Below are 17,466 nucleotides of genomic sequence, written 5' to 3' on the forward strand. Positions count from 1 at the left end.
CCGCCCTTCGCCGCCCCAGGGCCGCGCGCATGCGCCGACAAGCTGGCGTCAGAGGCGGCCTACCGTTCCCAGCGTGCTGTGCGTGGGGCAGTGGCTGTGGTAGTCCCACTCCCCCTCGCTGCGCGTGAGCCTCGGTGGTCCTGCTGCTTTGCGCGCAGCGTTCGTCATGGCTCTCAGTGCTCAGTGGCTGGAAGGCGCCCTGGGCAAAAGTGTCAAGCTCACCTTAACGTGTGGTGTCTTCCAGGGCGTGCTGCAGCACGTCAGGCCCGGCTGCAGCCTTCTTCTGCACACAGGTTGGGGCTGCTGGCGGTCTCCGTGCGCCCTGTTCCCCCTCGGTCCGCGGGGCTGTCGGGTTTCTCGGCCCTACAGCGGCGTGCCTGGCGGCGGGGCAGGGCCTCCGGGCTGGGCGCTTGGGTTTGTTTCTTCTTCTACCTGCTTGTGAGTAAGTCGGCTCGGTGAGAGCGTGGCCCTGCAGGGCATGGCTGTGGCCTACAGGGCAGCTCACTGGGTAACTGGAGCCGGGCCCGGCTGAAGCGGAGCGGGTGTGTGGTTTCCCAACGCCAAAACAGGCGCAAGGAAGAATCTGAGCTTTAGGGCTGAATTATATAAGAGTAATTGCAAGAGTAATCTTGCTTTGTTCTGCAAGCGATAAGCTTTTACCCACGCGTTTCTACTTTTTTCTACTCCGTTACTGCAGTGAAGAACTTGGAAACTGGCAGGAGTTCCCCAGGAGTAAAGATGTTTTTCAGCCAAGAACTAGTCAACGGTGAGGTCTTAATGAGCAATGAGGCATGGGGTCATGCGCATTTGGTTCAGCTGTCCAAGTCTGGTTGCTGCTGAATTCCTTGGTTGCACAACTTTCTAACAAAACCAGTAGGAATCAGTGCTGTAAAAATCCCACGACTTTTGTTTCACTGTTGTTTGTTGGTGAAATAATAATTCCTCACTTTGTGAAGGCCTTGTGACTGTCCTGTGTTAAACCTTATGAGTCAAATAATAGACCGTTCAGTAGAACCGCTGATTAAAATAACAGCTTGAAGTTAATAGATTCAGGTGCACATGATCTCTGTTTACTTCCTGAAGGTGGAAGAGGTAATTAAACGTACATTGTATTATGCTCTTGTGTTTTGTGCAAGGCTGGGAAGTGAAATTACTGAATGTTCTAGTTAATTTGGCTTTGCTTTCAGTTGCACAGGTGAAGGTAGTCTCCACTAAGTAGTCTGCTTATACAAGCCTTTCTGTACATCACTAATGATAAAAGTATGGAATTGCCTATAGAAATTGTTTCCAGTGTGTAAAGATCCCGTGCACCTCTATTAGCATCTGCTATAAAGCTTTGCTTTGGAAACAATGAGCTGAGGAGGAAGTAGCTAGAAGGCAACTGCTGGACTTAACAAATGTTGAACTCTGTTCATCTGCCTTTTTCCAGTGGATGTGTATACCTGTATGTAAGGTAGTTGTAGTTCTGTATTGACTTTGGTTTTGGTGGGCTACTAAGCTATTAGTCTAGTTTGAATGCTACAGTTCTGAAATACACCTTTTTACAGACCGCTTGTGTAAATGTCTACATCAGAATGGGTTTAAAATTATTTAATCTATGTTTTGAGAGAATTTTATTTATTTGTTTATTTTTCATGTATGGCTACGTCCTATACTGGTTAGTAAAGTTGTTGTTCAGAATCAGAATATAAATTATTTACTTCTATTGCAGTGGAATTGCTGGGTGAACCAGATTCAGAGAAGGGAACAGCAGTGCAGTCTGAGTATGTTGAAGCATTTCCTTCCTTTCATGATAAAAGGTGGGGTGGGAATATACTTGGCAGGGAGGCCAACACCTCCAATCAGTATCTTACTGGTGTTTGAACCCAGCTGGGCTAAGTTTTTATTTACGCTCAGAAGAGTTGAAAAAGGTGATGAGTAGCAGGCCTCCACTGTTTAAAATACTTTTTCATGCTGTAGCTTATTATTTCTCTACTTTTTTTTTTCCTCATGGATGTTCCTAGGTATAATTTACTTGATTTGTTTGTGGTTTCAAGGTGAGTTTGCCATGAACATTTCTTCTGTGTTTGTTGAATAGTTCCAGGGCAGTTGTATATGGGAGTTAAGTTTATACAGTTGCTCTGAAACTTATATAAATGTAGCTTTAGGTAGCGGGTAAAATTACACTTTAAGCTCCTGCAGTCTCCTGTTCTTAGATGGCTTTGCTTTGAGTCTTTTGGCAAGGCCATATTTGAATAATTTGTAAGACAGTAATGAAATGGTACCTACCAAACCGCCTTAAAATATAGTAAGCATATGAAATTGTGATTAGCAACGGCCTTCTTGCTTCCTGTTATCTTGTCTCTTTTTTGCTTTGAAAAAATATACTTATGCACATACTTAATTATGGTCACCTGTGTATCAGATTTATATCTGTGTTAATCCTTTACTATACAATTTTAGATGAAAGATTCTTTGGTTACATCTAAACATGAATCAGGGAGTTATTTTATGTTTTATTATATTGAGATATACAAGACAGGAGATATATAACCATAGTGGCATGGGTTTTTTTATCAGTATAAAGAAATGTTTACTAATAAACTGTTTTTTCCTCTTAAGTACTCTGCCTTGGAATGTCCTGTTGTAGAAATTAAGCATCTTATATGTGATGTGCTTCGGGTAGATGCCTGTTCACTAGTTCTCTTTAGTCTTGACTTGCTACTATTTCTGTGTTATTTAATAACCTTCCTCTAATTATAGTGAAGTTCCAGTAAATATAACTGTTTTACGTATTTATAGACTTGTAAAATCAGCCTTCAGTTATAATTATTAAATCATGTATCAGATATTATGGATAGAGTGTAAAGATTTGCAGATGTTTAAGCTGTGGGGGTCTTTGGCTTATGTCAGGCAATTCATTCTTTATAGTTCTTTCTTCCCTTGAAACCTTCATAGCTGAGCTTTGCAGTGAACATCTGTTCAGGTTATGTTTTCACCTTTTAGTTGCAGACATATATCCCAAATTTAATGAAATAAAGGTCCTGTGGACAGAATAAGCTTGTGTTTGAATAGCTTCGTATTCTCCCTTTAGAATCACGCGTATCAGATTAGGAAATTGCTTTGTGTGGTGTGTAGCTGTTTGTTGTTGGATGCAGGTAGATGGCATTGCATGGAGAATTTTTCCTTGTTAAAATATCCAATCCTAGTGAAATGTGTGATTTTCTACTTTTGTGGTATATACATGTGGCTGCTTCGCTTCTGTAGGCACACTTCAGCTGCTGAGGAGAAGAAAGGAGCAGACATAAGAACAGCAGATGGTGACCCATGGAGCTCTCCATGCGTTTCCCTAGAGAGGCAGCTCAGAGCTTTGAATAGCTTAAGCCTGAACTCCCTCCCAGGTAATGTGAATATTAGTCAAGCAGTGTAGTTGGTTTGTATTAGTTAGCCAGTATCTTCCCTAGAAGCTGCAGTTTCTTGGCTTGTGTGTTATCTGGACAGGCTGTGCTCTGAAAGAACAATAGTCATGGACAGATAGGCACAGAGCTTGTTATCTGCAGACATGCCTTTTGCCTGCAGATATGTGCACATCAGAAAGAAACTCCTGCTTTCGAGAATGTTTATCCTGTGGTTCACATAGACAGTAAACGTGGCCAAGTAGCATAACTGATCTTTTGGATAAGTCAGAGTGCTTCAGTTGGTAAACATTCCTCTCTGATAATTGTTTAATCTTATACTTGTCCCCAGAATGTATGTGACATGACAAGTAAATGAAAGCTTATTAAAGCTAATGCTCTTTGGTATTGTGCTGGCTGTAATGCTTGAAAGGTGCTTGTGTTGAATTGGTTGAGTGATTCCTATTCTATGTACAACCACAGGTATGGATCTAAGAAGTAATAGGCTCACTGTCCTTATAGGAGAACGTTGCCTGTGTAGGCTAAATGAAGGTGACTTGCATCAACCTTGGAAGTGGGGGGAGAAAATGGGCAAGGGTGACATGCTTTTAAAGTTTTTGCCTTATTATCTCTGAAATTGAATGATAGCTCAGTTCAGAACGTTGTCGTTCTGCTGTTGTGGGTGCGTGAAAAGGGAAGGGAAAATCTTTGAAATCCTTTCTTTAGTTGTTCATGAGTTATTATTAGGTAGATATTCAAAAATACTAAAATCTGGCTTAGTTTCTGTTAGTGCTCTTGCTCACTTAGCTGTTGGTGTTCTGTGCTATTAGTTCTGTCATTGTTTTCTCCTCCCCTGGAATGTCTGGGAATTAGTGCTGTTCTAACATACAGTTTCTTTAATTGAAATTTTTCTCTTTTTCCTTTATGTATCACAAAGGCAAAGATTAAAAAAACAAACAAACAAAAACCCTGCAACTTTTGAGCAGTCATGCTTTTTCCATGAAAAAGTTACAATTTTGACTCATGTTGAAGGCTATGCACATCCAAAGCAAACAGTTCCATAATCTAAAGTTATGGATGCCTCATCCCTTGAGGAGTTTGAGGCCAAGTTGGGTGGGACGTTGAGCAACCTGATCTAGTGGGAAGTGACTCTGCCTCCTGCAGGGGGATTGGAACTGGATGAGATTTAAGATCTTTTCCAAACCAAACTGTTCAGCGAACAGCAATTCTGATTCTATGGTCTGTTTATGTGTGTTCAGGAGGTAAAGAGATAAGAGCTGAATTGCTGAACTAGAGTGATGTTATAACTGAAATATATACCTTCTGTAAGACTTTTTTCAAGCATAGGAAAGATCTTTTTTTTTTTAATTTTATTTTAGGAAAGGAGGAAGAAGAGAAAGTGGCGTATACGGTTGTTGATTGTTTCCAACAGAAATTTGGCCCAGCAGTGAGTATTAATTGAAGCTTTTGTGCAGCATCTATGACTTTAAGGCCTATTCTGTTCTAATTCACAGTACAGGATTGTGAGCATTGCTCCGTGAGGTCTTATACTGGAAATCATTTCTGCAGTTTGAGTTCTAAGTAGTAACTGGCTACTCTAAGTCAAGTAGAAATGATATCCATGGTGCAATTAAGGTATATTTAAGTTGTACATGCATGCATGGAGAGAGTGCAGTGAATGTGAGTTTGCAGCAGATAGGAATTTGTATCGAGTGTTGTTTCTGGTTTTCAGGATCTGTATCATCTTTGAACTGAGGTGAGAGGTCAGTATTGTTAGATAGTGATCAGTTACTTAAGAAGGTAACAGTACCAGCTTTTGTTGGTGTTTGGAGAGGGAATTGGCAGTGCTGTTTTTATGGATATTTGGAACGTCAGAGATACCTGGACCTTGTTTTTTGTTTAAATCATGTGTAACATCATCAGTGGATTTGGTAGAAAGGCTTTGCTTCAGAACCAGTGATAGTCTTAATAAACCTAATAGTGTATGTAGGTCTGAATTAGATTAGCTATGCCATATGTCCTTGATGCTATTTTGTCTTTCAGCTAGATCAGCTGAGGTTTGGGTTCTTATTGTGATATGTGTAGTGTACATTTGGATAAAATAGCCCTTTTTCCACAGGAGAAGATTTCTCTGCTTGCAGGGGAATCTAATTTTTGCTTGAAGAGAAGCTGGCTTTTTCTGTTCCTTTTATATTGCATATGCAGTGTGGGTTAGTTTATCTTAATTACCTGGAAATTTCTAGTGTCTGTGAGAGTAATAGTTTGATCTCTTATACCCTAGAAGATGAGTTATCATTTTCTTTTATCCAAAAGGAATACCTCCTTTGTGATCTTGAGGAAGTTCCTAAAACCCACTTCAGAGAGTTTCTTAGGAGATCAGGAGAGTCCATGTTCTTTAGCTAATCCATGATCTCTGTTAAACCTAACATTATTTCTGCTTCTGTAATGTTATAACTGGACTGATACTGTGTCTGTTTCTCTTGGATCACTATGTACTTGAGTTTTGTTTTTGATTTATATTTACATTTCTTAAATATGGAGCACGGCCAGAATAATCTCACTTTACTGTTTGTCACTGCCTATTGGTTGCGGGCACTATTTATTTCTAATTCATTAGGTGCTGCACCTGAAACAACAGCATGTTATCAGTGTAATTGGCAAAGGTGTTAATTTGTGCCGTCATGGAAAACTCTCATGGCTTCAGGTAAGAAGCAGATGTTTTCCAGAAGTGCCTCTATGTAGTAGCAAAACTTGGAAACACTTTGGGATTAGCTTGTGTTTAAGACTTACATAACTGTTTTGGTAAAGGGATATGATTTTCTTCTAGACAAGTTAAGTGTTTTATGAAAGACCTGCTGCAGAAACAATTATGTCGCTGTAAGGCAATCTAATAAGTAATTTATATTTAATATAGTTTTTATATATTGTATAAATTATAAGGTTCATTAAATATAAATTATATAGCATATATTTAAAATTTGTTTCTAAAACAATATAATTTACTTGGCTTGCCATCTATATTTACTTGCATAGAGGTATTACAATGGTACAGATGTTGTAAATAGCTACAAGGCCTAACTTATCACAATGACAGTATAACTGAATTACCTGAAAGGGTTAAAATCTATTTAAAGATTATAAAGTACCTTGGTTGACTGTAATTATAAATATTTGAAAAGAAGAGATGGAAAGGAGCATTCGGTATACTCACAAGCATCCTGGTTTATTTTTAAATAGGTTTAGGACTGAGCTTGTTTAATTCAAAGCAAAAAACTTGTTTGGGAGTTTTGTACTTCCAACTTAACTTGCAGAAGTAAGAGTCTACCATGTATGTTTGCTGTGGCATGGCTAAGTGTATGAATTTATATCAGCTGTTGTTAAGACATTGAATTTGAGAATAAGCCATAAAATTTAGACCTTGTCTATCTGGAATTGGTGTGGTGGAAAATGATGTCCTTAAGTTTTTGTTGTCAGTTATTGAAAACAAAAGGGCTGTCGTGACCATGAGAATTTCGCTGGATGGTGATCTTTTAAAATGTCACCATAATAGTTGTAGGAATTTGTTTGGGATACTTTGGCTAGGGTTTGCTTTTGTTAAGTCTCAAAATGCTGGCTTAAAATGTGTATAGTAGTCTACTGGTTCATTCTCTTCAGCTATTTTAACTCTTTATGTCTGAAAAAAGGAAGACTTTCTCATAGGTTAGCATTAAGGAAACTGGGCCTGTTCCCTTTAACATAAGCCTTTACGTGAGAGATTGTCTCGTATATAACAATGCTCTTCCTCCTACCTTCAAATCCATTCTTTTGTTCTTCATTCGTCTTCTCTGAACCTTGATTTATTGTAGATAGCAACGAAGAGCCGTGTTTTTCTATTTGATATTTTCTTTCTGGGACCTCAAGCTTTCAGAAATGGATTACAAATGGTGCTAGAAGATAAAAACATCTTGAAGGTAAGGCTGGAGAGGGTGTAAGGACATTTAAGGTAGTAGAGGTAGTGTATATATGTGTGTCCTGATCACCAGAAAAGTTGCTGTTGGACACATTCTTGTCTGACAGCTCTTTCTCACTTCAGGTCGTGCATGACTGCCGTTGGATCTCGGACTGTCTCTTTCACCAGTACGGTGTCCTTCTTGTCAATGTCTTTGATACACAGGTACTCTTCAGATACTGTGTTTGGGAACAGATGTTTCAACAAGAGAAAATTGATTTAGTATTCTCTCAGCAAAGATTTAATGTCACTAGAATGTGATAGTTAAGCCACCTAAATGTATTTTTTTTTCTATCTTATAATTGCTGGGTAAGGCTGATAGGACTGTTTAGAGCTTTTTCTTGTGTAGTCCAGAATTTATTAAAATATTCTTTACAAAAGAAGCTTTTATCTTCATTGAGAGAAACCTCAACCTATGTGAGATGCTTGAAATTTCTCTGAATTCCCATTTAAAAAGATTTTTAATATCTAATATTAGCAAAAAAAAAAAGGTAATGTTTTTTTTTTAAGCTGTATCATTAGGTCTTGATGAAACTTGACACAACATGAAGCTACTGTGACTTTAACAGAACCAGGGGCTTTGTATTCCTTGTTAAGCTTTCTGATCATTTCACAAGTGTAGAAAGCAGTCAGGCTGCAGTTATCCAGGAATGGGAGTGTCTGTTAATAAACAGTTGTGTGAGTACAGAGAACAGTTTTCCACAAAAATCTTTGCTTTTGCTGATGCTGGCTGTGGTAATGGTAGTTAAAATGTGACCAACAGGAAAATTAGAGCCTTTACAGGGAAGAAAGTAATGGCTGCAGTCTTTCATCATGGGCATGGATATGTTGTTCTTAGTTATGCATGACTTGTCCTTGCTTATGGACTGACTTTTCATGTCATAATCGCAGCTGCCTGTAGTAGCTATGTTAGGTTGGCCTCCTGCTCTTAAAACTTCTAGTATTCTATTACAAGTCAAGTATGAATCAATGTCAGTGTTCTTGACCGCATAAGAAAGGTCAAGGAGAAAATCCCTAACCAGTGCTGATAACTATTAACTGTGCAGCTGTATAACTATGTACTGACTAGAACATAAAACTGATCAAGAGGACATAACTAACCAGACCTGTCCATACTAGAGCCTCTGAGGTATGTAAAATTGCTCTTGCAGGTCTGGTGACTCTGTGAGTTGACACGTATGTTTTTCTTGCATTGATTGATCAGATAGGATTCAGGCAGACTCAGATCAATAAATCAGAGTAATGGAACGTAAGCCTATTTCTAATATAAAGTAAGCTAGGAAACAGTTTGTTTTTGTCTGTCCCTAGGCATGCCTGAATTTGCAGAAGTAAGATGTCATCTGCTCTACACTACTCTGGCGAAAGTAACTGGGAAATACCTCTGAGCAAACTGTTGCAGATGTTCTTTGTGAAGCACTTAATGCTGAGAAGCTTGTCTTTAAGTTGGAGCAGGCTTTGTGCACAAGGGCATGTGCAAGTGAGACTGCTTGAAAAACAGCCATGGAGTGAAGAACTGTGGATTAGATGGGATTCTGCCTGCATTATTTGAGAAGTATTATTTACTCCTAGTTTTGGCCAGTTGTTGCAGCTGCTTGTTTCTTGCAATAATATACTTAACTTGTAAGGCGTGTCATGTGAGTGAAAGGTTTCTGATGTTCACTGTTTGTCTTAACCTCTGATATTCTTGTAGTACTTTCATATCACCTCTTGAACTAATTTTTACTGATAATGTCTGTAGGGGTCTAATACTGCTATTTCATTTTTTACTCTGGGTGTGTGTGTGTGGTCTCACTGAACTGTAGCAGCATAGTAATATGCTGCATAGTAATTGACAGTTGTCTGTGCTTACACCTCTAGCATTGCTTTCTCTGACGTGTGCTGCATCATGAGATTAGAGCATTCTCACACCCTGAAATCCATTCTTCTAAAATGTTGTCAGCTGCATATTTGTTTGCTGTTAAATGAAACACTGTCATTCTTTTTAAAGATAGGGGTGTGTGAAGGAATAGAGAAGAAGTGACAGTTTGAGACTATAAGACTGAGATCCGTGCTAGATTTAATCATAAAATGTACAAGTGAAGTATTCACTGTTGCTTTCTGGTTCCACAGATGCACATAAACTCCTTTTTAGCATGTGGTTGTCTATTTCTGCCCTGAATCCAAGCCACTAGCGTGCAATGTAAGATTTTCAGAATGAGAACTAGAACATTGTTTTCCTTGTCAGATTTACTTTATAACTGTGTTGTTTCAGGCTAGATTTTTAAAATTAATTAAACAAACAAACTATTAATAACTAAATATTTTTCTATTCTCTTCTTGCTTGAAATGCATTTACATTTTTTATTCAGAAACTCTCTCTAGCCTTCCAGAAGAGTTTAATATATCTGTGTAGACCGGAACATCTTTGCCTTGCCTCTGAGTAAAGTAACTACTTTGGAAAGGCTTTCCATAGATTGCTCTTTGTCTTCATTTGGCTACGGAGAGCAAAAAGCCTAATGAGAAGTTCAGTGTTCTGAGATATTGACTACATTTTATATCTTACCAACCACAGGTTGCCGATGTTCTGCAGTTCTCAGTGGCAACGGGTGGCTTCTTTCCACACCGCACTTGCACATTACAGGAGTGTCTGATGCAGCACTTGAAGTTACCTTCTGAAGGGAATACCCTCATGAAGTGCAAGCAGCAAATGGATTTGGTGGGTGATTTCAAAAAGTGAGACACCTTCTGAAAACTGACTTTTGAGCTGTGCTTTGCCCCTTCGCAGATTTTTATTTTAGTTTTTAGGAGTGTGGCACTATTTTGTGGCTGGATTGCTGTGGTTAAGAATGTTTTGTAACAGCCTTTTGGGAGACAGATGAAAACTTCAGCTGTGGTATTTCTAGTATTGCTAGGATTTCCTAATAGTTCATTTGAAAGTGGGGTATTGAAGAAACACAAAACTTGTGCAGTAGAGATAATGTGTAACTGGTAAGAATAGTCAGGTATATTACAATACCCAGAACAATTCTGAAACCTAGTCCAGCAACAAATTGGTTAAAATGAATCCTGAGTCAAGTAGGGAAAGAGGGAACTTGATGCTGGTGCTACTAGTGTGGAAAATTTAGAGTAGTGGTTCAGTGGCATTTGCCGTATCTGAAGAATCTTACCTAGTTTCAGACAGATGGGTGAGAGGGAATCTAGTGTTAAATACTGGAATAGATGTACATTGTTTTTTCATGTTGCTGTTTTTTAAACAATTTCTCTTTCCAAACCTCCTCTTCTCTGATACCTGCAGGGTTGTACACAGGTGACCTTAGAAGCTGTAAGCCTTCAGTAGCTCTGAAGTAGCTATTGGAATCTGGAGATTAAGCAGCAGAGGAATGTGATGAAAAGCTTTGCTATAATTGTTACTACTTAAATAACTCTGTGTTTGCATTAGGATGCACGGGAGAATCCTGATATGTGGTTCTTGAGACCCCTTCCAGCTTCTCTGCTTCAAGTACTTGCTCTGAAGGCTATGTACCTTCTGTTACTCCACTCGTCTCTAATGGATAAATTAATGTCGGACTTCACAGCTGTGGTACATGCTTACTTAAATACTTCACAGAATGGATCTGAAGATCACCTTGGGACCATAAAGGTAGGAATGACCTAACTTGTTTCTCAGTTCAGTGAAATTATCTAAGGCTCATATGGATAAATTCTGGAAGACCTAATTAAAGTCACTTCCTCTTCTGCAGGTGTACACCCTGCTTTCTGCCACACATCTTGCTTTTGGTGCTCAGTAGCAGAAGTGATGGTATCTACATCTATTTAGCTGCTTTTCTTATCAGTCTGTTAGCATAAATCAACCTTAATTTTATGTTGCTGATTGTGAGCTACAGCCCTCAAGGCACAGGCATATACACATTCTTCTAGTTCTAGTCTGAGACAGAGCTTCTGGGCTCAGGGGATGGTGGGTGGGTGTGGACATGAAAAGAGACAGGCAGCTGTGAAGTGGTTTTATCTGGAGTTGCCAGAGTTGCTTTATTTTGGTAGGAGACATTACTCCCCAGAACTTGTTCTATTTTTCTTCAGTCATGTCATCATTACTGCTGAGTTATTTTGAATATGCTTGTTGTTTTTGAGAAATGCTGTCTTTAGTTGCCAAATTATTTTTATTTCTTCCCAATTTCCTCTCTTCTGAGTTATCTAAAAAAATAAAGCCAGGTAATATTTCTCATTTTTAGTTACATAGATCCAGTACTGTTGTATCATAAATACACATCCAGGTATCTTGGAGTGGCTTTTGTGTGGTGCTGGACTCTTTTGTAATCCCTTGGTCATCTTTACATGGGGAGAGGTGTGGGATTTCTTGATTGAGGAGCTTGACTTCCTTTGCTAATGGAAGGAACAGTTTTGTGCAAATCAAAGAGACAGTGTATTGGTGTGGTCTTTTTCAGTGTCTTTAGTGAAGAAATCATAGTGGGAATTGCAATGACTATGAAGGATATTGCTGTTGTTGAAATAAAGAAGGTAAATGTTCAGATATCCTCATTCGTCATGAGGCCAGAACTAATTTGTGGTTAGATCATGTCACTCTCATTTTTGCAGTTGTAAGTATTTTGAAATATTTATTGGGAAAAGTGAATGCAGATCTGTGTTAGAGAATGAAATGATTTCTTTTTCCTGGTGCAACAAAGCATTCAATCCTGAACTTGAACCCTTGGGTACCATAATAAAGGCTCGGAGCAGTGAATTCAATTATTAAGGATGTAATAGGAGATAAATTTACATAACCACGAGAGGTCACAGTTGCTTCACAGGTAGTTATATCTGAAAAGTGTGGTTAGGTTTTTTTTTCTTTTAATTATTTATTTAAGTTTTCATTAACAAGAGTTTGTTTATGCCTCATGGGGAGGGGGGAAAAAAAAGAGCTTGACATCTGTATTTCCAGTGTAAAATGTATTCCTTCTACTTTTGCATGCGAGAGAAAAGAATAGTCTTTAAAAAGTGAAAGGAAGACAAAATAGTCCTTAGCATTGGGTTGTTTGGAGAATTTTTAAATGATGGCTGAAGCCAATTTTTTTGTAAATCACACAAATGAAACTCTTGTGTACAAGAAAAAACTGTTTGATATATATATACTTAAACCGCAAGCAAATCTCCTTGGTTTAGTTAAATGTATTCTTTTTTGTTGTTGTCATGGCTTTATGTTTTTTGTTATCAGTATTCCACATCATCACATCATGTAGTGTGCTGGGAGTCCCAGAAAAGCAGAAATGTATACAGCTCCCAGAAAACTTTGCTGCTCTGTTTCCATTTTCCAGTTGGTGGGCAAGATAAAACTGACTCGAAATTGCAAGACTCTCTCTTTGCTCCCTGGCACATCAGAGTAAGAACTTTGGTTTTCAGGAACTCTCTCATTTATTTGATTTATTAGATTCAATCCCAATTCACGTATATTTCTGCTTTTATAATTTGTAAATTAATTTTCATCCTCAGATTGTTGCCACTGTTTATTTTTTCCTTTCCCTCTTTGTTCCCTTTCCCCAACTCCCCCTCCCCTTGCAGCCTTTTTAGGGCTGGTGGGCCTGCTGCTCCCCTGTCTTGGGCACAGGTAGAGCTAGAGATGCTTTGTCGAACATAGAACTTCAGCTTGGACTAGCACTGTAGCATCTTCCTTATCTTTCCTGTATCACTGCCAGAATCCAGAAATTCATCATGCCAACAACTGTTGTGTATTACAACAGTATCAGCATGTACTTGGTGAAAAAAATTGGCTATCCAGTCCAGCGTTGCCAGAGAATTGAGTGACGCTGAGTAACAATCAATAATGTTGAACAACAACTACTGGGTCAGTTAGCAACTTGTTTAACTGGGGGATTCTGCCTCTGGAAGCAGACTGAAAGAGACCCTCTGTTGTTCCTAATTTCAGAAATAGCAGGAAAAAAAAAAGTGAGTTTGCATCCTCATGGAGGAAAGCCAAGCCTGTTCAGTTGCCTTTTTGGGTTGCTTCATGTAGTAAGACTTGAGGAAAGACAGGAGTGAATAAAGCTGATGAATATAATTATCCTTGCTGTTCTTTGGACCTCTGAGTCCCATGTCTCTATAGTCGATTTTCTGGGGGAATCTCTTCAGTGTGAAGTTCCTGTGTACTCTAATAGGCTCCAGTAGTGGCAGAATACAAGAAGGACTTTCTGGCTAAATGCAAAACTCCTGCCAGATCAGAACATCTTGATGGCTTTAGGATATACTGAGAAGTGATTGGTTTTGGACTTCTGCATAATTGTGGTTACCAGTGTCTAATTTTCATTGTTTCTTGAAAATTCATGACTGCTAGTGAGCGAGCTTGTTTTGTTGCAGCTCGTTTCACCAGAAGCTGATGCTTTTCCTTATCATAAAGTTTTTGTGAAGAATTTGATGAGAACAAAGTCCTAGATTATCAGAAGCTATGAATAAGCTGGTACAAATAAAAATGAATCCATGAGTTTTTATAGCTTTTGCAGTGATAAACCAGAATGAGTAGCAGTTATGTATTTTGTGCAAGTAGTATGTAAGAGAATCTTTGACGCAGAAATTGTAATTCTCATGAGCAAATGCAGCTGTCACCAGTTATAGTGCTGGTTTCAATTGAGGTTTCATCCATATTTTCTTCCCCTTGTTGTGGTTTTTTTTTTTGTTGTTTTGTTTTGTTTGTTTTGTTTTATTTTGTTTTTCAGATATTCTGCTGGAAATGGCAAAGAACCAGAGTATTTCTGGGCAGCCTTTCCTGGAAGGCTTCCTTCCACCTTGCTTCTGAGTGGCCTAGCAGTCTTCTGTCACTTGAGAGCTGTTTCTACAGTAACAGAAGATGCACTGAGGAGCTGGCCTGTGATCTGGTACAGCCAAGTCATAGGCCATGTGTTGCGAAGGTGGCATGATGCAAATCCATGGACAAAAGCTGCTTTTGGGAAAGAGTTACAGAAAAAATGGGTGTCAAGTGTTCTGTCAGCAGTTGTTAGAACAGTAAAGGATTTCCAGTGACCACAGCTGCCAAAAAAATGATAATGCAGCACACTTGTTACAGGAGAATGGCTGTGGGGCACATGAAAAGGAAAGGCATCTCACTGATCCTCAGATGTAGATATCCCTGTATGTTGGTGCTTTCTGTGTTTTGGTGTGTCATCACCTGCAAGGGAGTATTTGAATCTTCTGAATAGAGGACATTTCTTCCTAATCACCTAATTTTCTACCCTCAAAACAGCTGTGAAACAGTAAATTATGAACTCCAGTACTTCATTATCAAAATCCGCAGCTGCACTCTTCTACATCTTTCTCAAAGTGATAATCTTCACTCTTCCACTAAGCCAGAACTCAGCCTGGTCTTCCCAACCTGAAGATTTATGTTGTTTCTTGTATTTTCAGTGTGACTTTCCAACAGGAGTAATTGTTCTCCTCGTGGATACAGGCATGAACTTATGGGCTGCTGTGCCTCTGCAGCTCTGTCTCTAGAAAAGAACTCCTTGTAAATGTGTATTGTGTGAGGTTAGGTGCTTTGGAATACTTCCGCATTCTGATGTGTAGGACTTAAATTCAAAGGAAGAAGTGCTGCCTGGGAATCAATCTGTTGAGAAGCAAATACACTTGCAGAAGTGCAGCATTTTGAGTGGGTTACCTCTCACTGTAGGATACTGTGGCATTCAGGAAGCTGGATGTAAATTCTGATGGGTAAACAGACTGGAAGTGGGGTTTTCAAGGAAGGGCTCTGCTTTTCTTTTCTGTAATCCTCTCTGTACTTCCTCTGAATCTGCGCAAACTTCTGGGTTTTGAGAGGTATACCTTCCCTTTACAAAATCTGTAGTAACTCTTTCCTGGTGTATTGTGCTTGTATATGTATTCACTCTGCTGTTAAGTGTTCCTGCCAGTGAGCTCACAGGGGCATCTGATTTAGCAGTGTGTAGCTTTCTGTATATTCATTGGAAAGAAAGATACAGATTCCTTCCTGTGGACCTTCTTCAAATGTTCTTTAAATGTTTCCCATCCGTGAGTATCAGGGCAGGCTTTAAGCAAGTTGCTAGAGTTGCTTGTTCAGTGATTTCAGCTTCTTGTCGGGAATCTCCAGTGACATGCACCTTGCTGTTTGTTTAAAGTATTGGTACAAATATATATACTGTGAACTGAAACACTGTAGGTATGTAACAATCCCCTGATTTAGGCAGGGAATTGCTACATGATTCAGTGTTTCATTCAGGATTAATTCAGGACTGAGAAAATGTTGCATTTGCTTCCACTCTGTTTTTGCCTTCTGGCTGCGGCTTTGCTCAACCTTATGGAGGATGTTTTATGCACTTTTGGAGTTCAAAGAAAGTTTTTAAAAATTGTTTTATTAAACTTCTGCTAAATATTAATAGCTAATTTTTCTAGCCTCCCTTTCGTTTGCTCTGCAACTTCATCCTTATTTTCTTTGTTTGGATGTGACTTTAACTGTACAGAAGGATGGTTGCTAAATAGTCTCTGTGGCCCTGCTCTGCAGTCCTGCCAGTTTCCTTTTGCTTTTTGTGATATTTTGCTGTTAAGTAATGTTTACTCTGTGCTGCCTTTGTTATTTTGAAGCTGTCTCTATGCTACTTGCTAGGATTGAATTTGTTTGGCTGTATTTTACTAATTGTTATCAAGCTTTCTTATTTGTACGATTTCCCCTTTTTATGGATGAAAGCAATGGTGATTTTTTTTTTGTTGTTTCTACAAACACTGAACATTGCAGTCATTGTTAAATTAGCAGTTCCTTGAATGTAATGTTCTGAATAGTGTTTCATGAATGCTCAGAAGAACCATGTCAAGAAGTGCATCTCCTTTCATTAATTTCCTAAGCAGCTGTTCCATTGGTTTATAAACTACTGACTTCCTCTACACGAGACTTGTTTGTTGGTTTAGAATAGAAGTACTATGATTCTGAAGAAAAGTCAGGAGAGGTGCTTTTGCAGTGGTTCCCGCAAGGAAACCTGAACTTGTTCGTAAGTGTTCTGGGGCTTTATGACATTGTAGTACAAAAGATCTCTGGAGAAATCTTAATCCCACATGCAAAATATCACTTAAATCCTGACGATCTGCATAATAGAGGAGTAAACAGTAAAGTAGGTCTAATATTTTTCCCTTTAGGTTGCCTTTGAGAGAAAGGATATGGGGTCTTTTTTTTTCCCTGAGATAGTGTTTGTATAAGCAGGTAGTTAATTCATGCTGGAGATGTAATAATAAATGATTGTTCTGTTTCATTGTCTAATCTCAGAGGAAGTTCTTATCTGGTACCAACAAAAGTAGAGCATGTGTATGCATATGTATTTTTTTTATTTCTATTTCTATTTCTTTTTTCCTTATCAGCCCACTTGCACGGAGCTGCCAAAGGAGCTGCGTCAGCTTGCAGATGTCCAGAAGTTGCGAAGAGAGAAAGCAGTGAAGGACTACAGAATAAATGAGGATGGTCTTTTGATCAGACCAGTCATAGAGTTAAATGAGAGAAATCCACAGAAAGATGAAACCCACTGAGATGACAGGGACTATCTTCCCCCCAAATGAAGCAGCATGTCAAACTGCATCCTTCTTCAACAGTCAGGATCTATATTATCAATAAAAGAAAAAAAAATCAAAAATAAGTGCCAAGTCTGTAGGAGAACCTCAAACCAACTTCAGGTTGGCTGTAAAAATCTTCAGTACAGGTAACTTGATAAGCTTGTGTTGTTGCATTTGAGGACTTTCAAAGTATGAGATGGAACTATTCCCCATGCAGAAGCACCAAACAAAAATTCCTCTCTTTACAAGGACAGGTGAACAGATTGTTGAAGGGAAATGTTGATGGTCTCTCTAATTCTGAATTACTGACTTCTTAAGATCTATTTTTAGATATTTTTTTCCAATGAGCTGTTTTTGACTTTTTCTTCTAATTTGTTTTATCAGTCAATTGTTTTAAATTTCATTGGTTCTTTCGTTGTTTACAACTGTTGCAGGTATATAAAACTCACCCAAACCAACACGTGAATGAGGGAGCTTGTATGGTGCCTGTTCATTGAGACGAGAAAGGGTTTGCTTGGAAAAGTTCTTTTCTTAAAAAAAAATTGAAAGTTCTGGCCAACCCATGCAGGCTTGGTTTATGGATAGATAAGTCTCTTG

General features: G+C 38.8%; 2 protein-coding genes across 2 annotated transcripts in view; one reads left to right on the forward strand and one right to left on the reverse strand.

Moving 5' to 3' along the window:
• VPS18 (VPS18 core subunit of CORVET and HOPS complexes) overlaps positions 1 to 17,466 on the reverse strand; it is a 242,363-nt gene that overhangs the window by 7,165 nt on the left and 217,732 nt on the right. The window lies entirely within an intron of this gene.
• Positions 167 to 17,203, forward strand: EXD1 (exonuclease 3'-5' domain containing 1). The gene is made up of 11 exons (XM_065754808.1): positions 167 to 293; positions 698 to 766; positions 1,712 to 1,763; positions 3,247 to 3,380; positions 4,754 to 4,821; positions 5,992 to 6,078; positions 7,220 to 7,324; positions 7,447 to 7,527; positions 9,914 to 10,057; positions 10,781 to 10,981; positions 16,681 to 17,203. The coding sequence occupies exons 1-11, from the start codon at positions 167 to 169 to the stop codon at positions 16,843 to 16,845; spliced, it is 1,233 nt and encodes a 410-aa protein (XP_065610880.1). The 3' UTR covers positions 16,846 to 17,203.

The sequence above is a fragment of the Cyrtonyx montezumae genome, unplaced genomic scaffold, assembly GCF_038088225.1.
Source record: "Cyrtonyx montezumae isolate F1298 unplaced genomic scaffold, pur_monq_1.0 scaffold_10, whole genome shotgun sequence".
Lineage (NCBI taxonomy): Eukaryota > Metazoa > Chordata > Aves > Galliformes > Odontophoridae > Cyrtonyx > Cyrtonyx montezumae.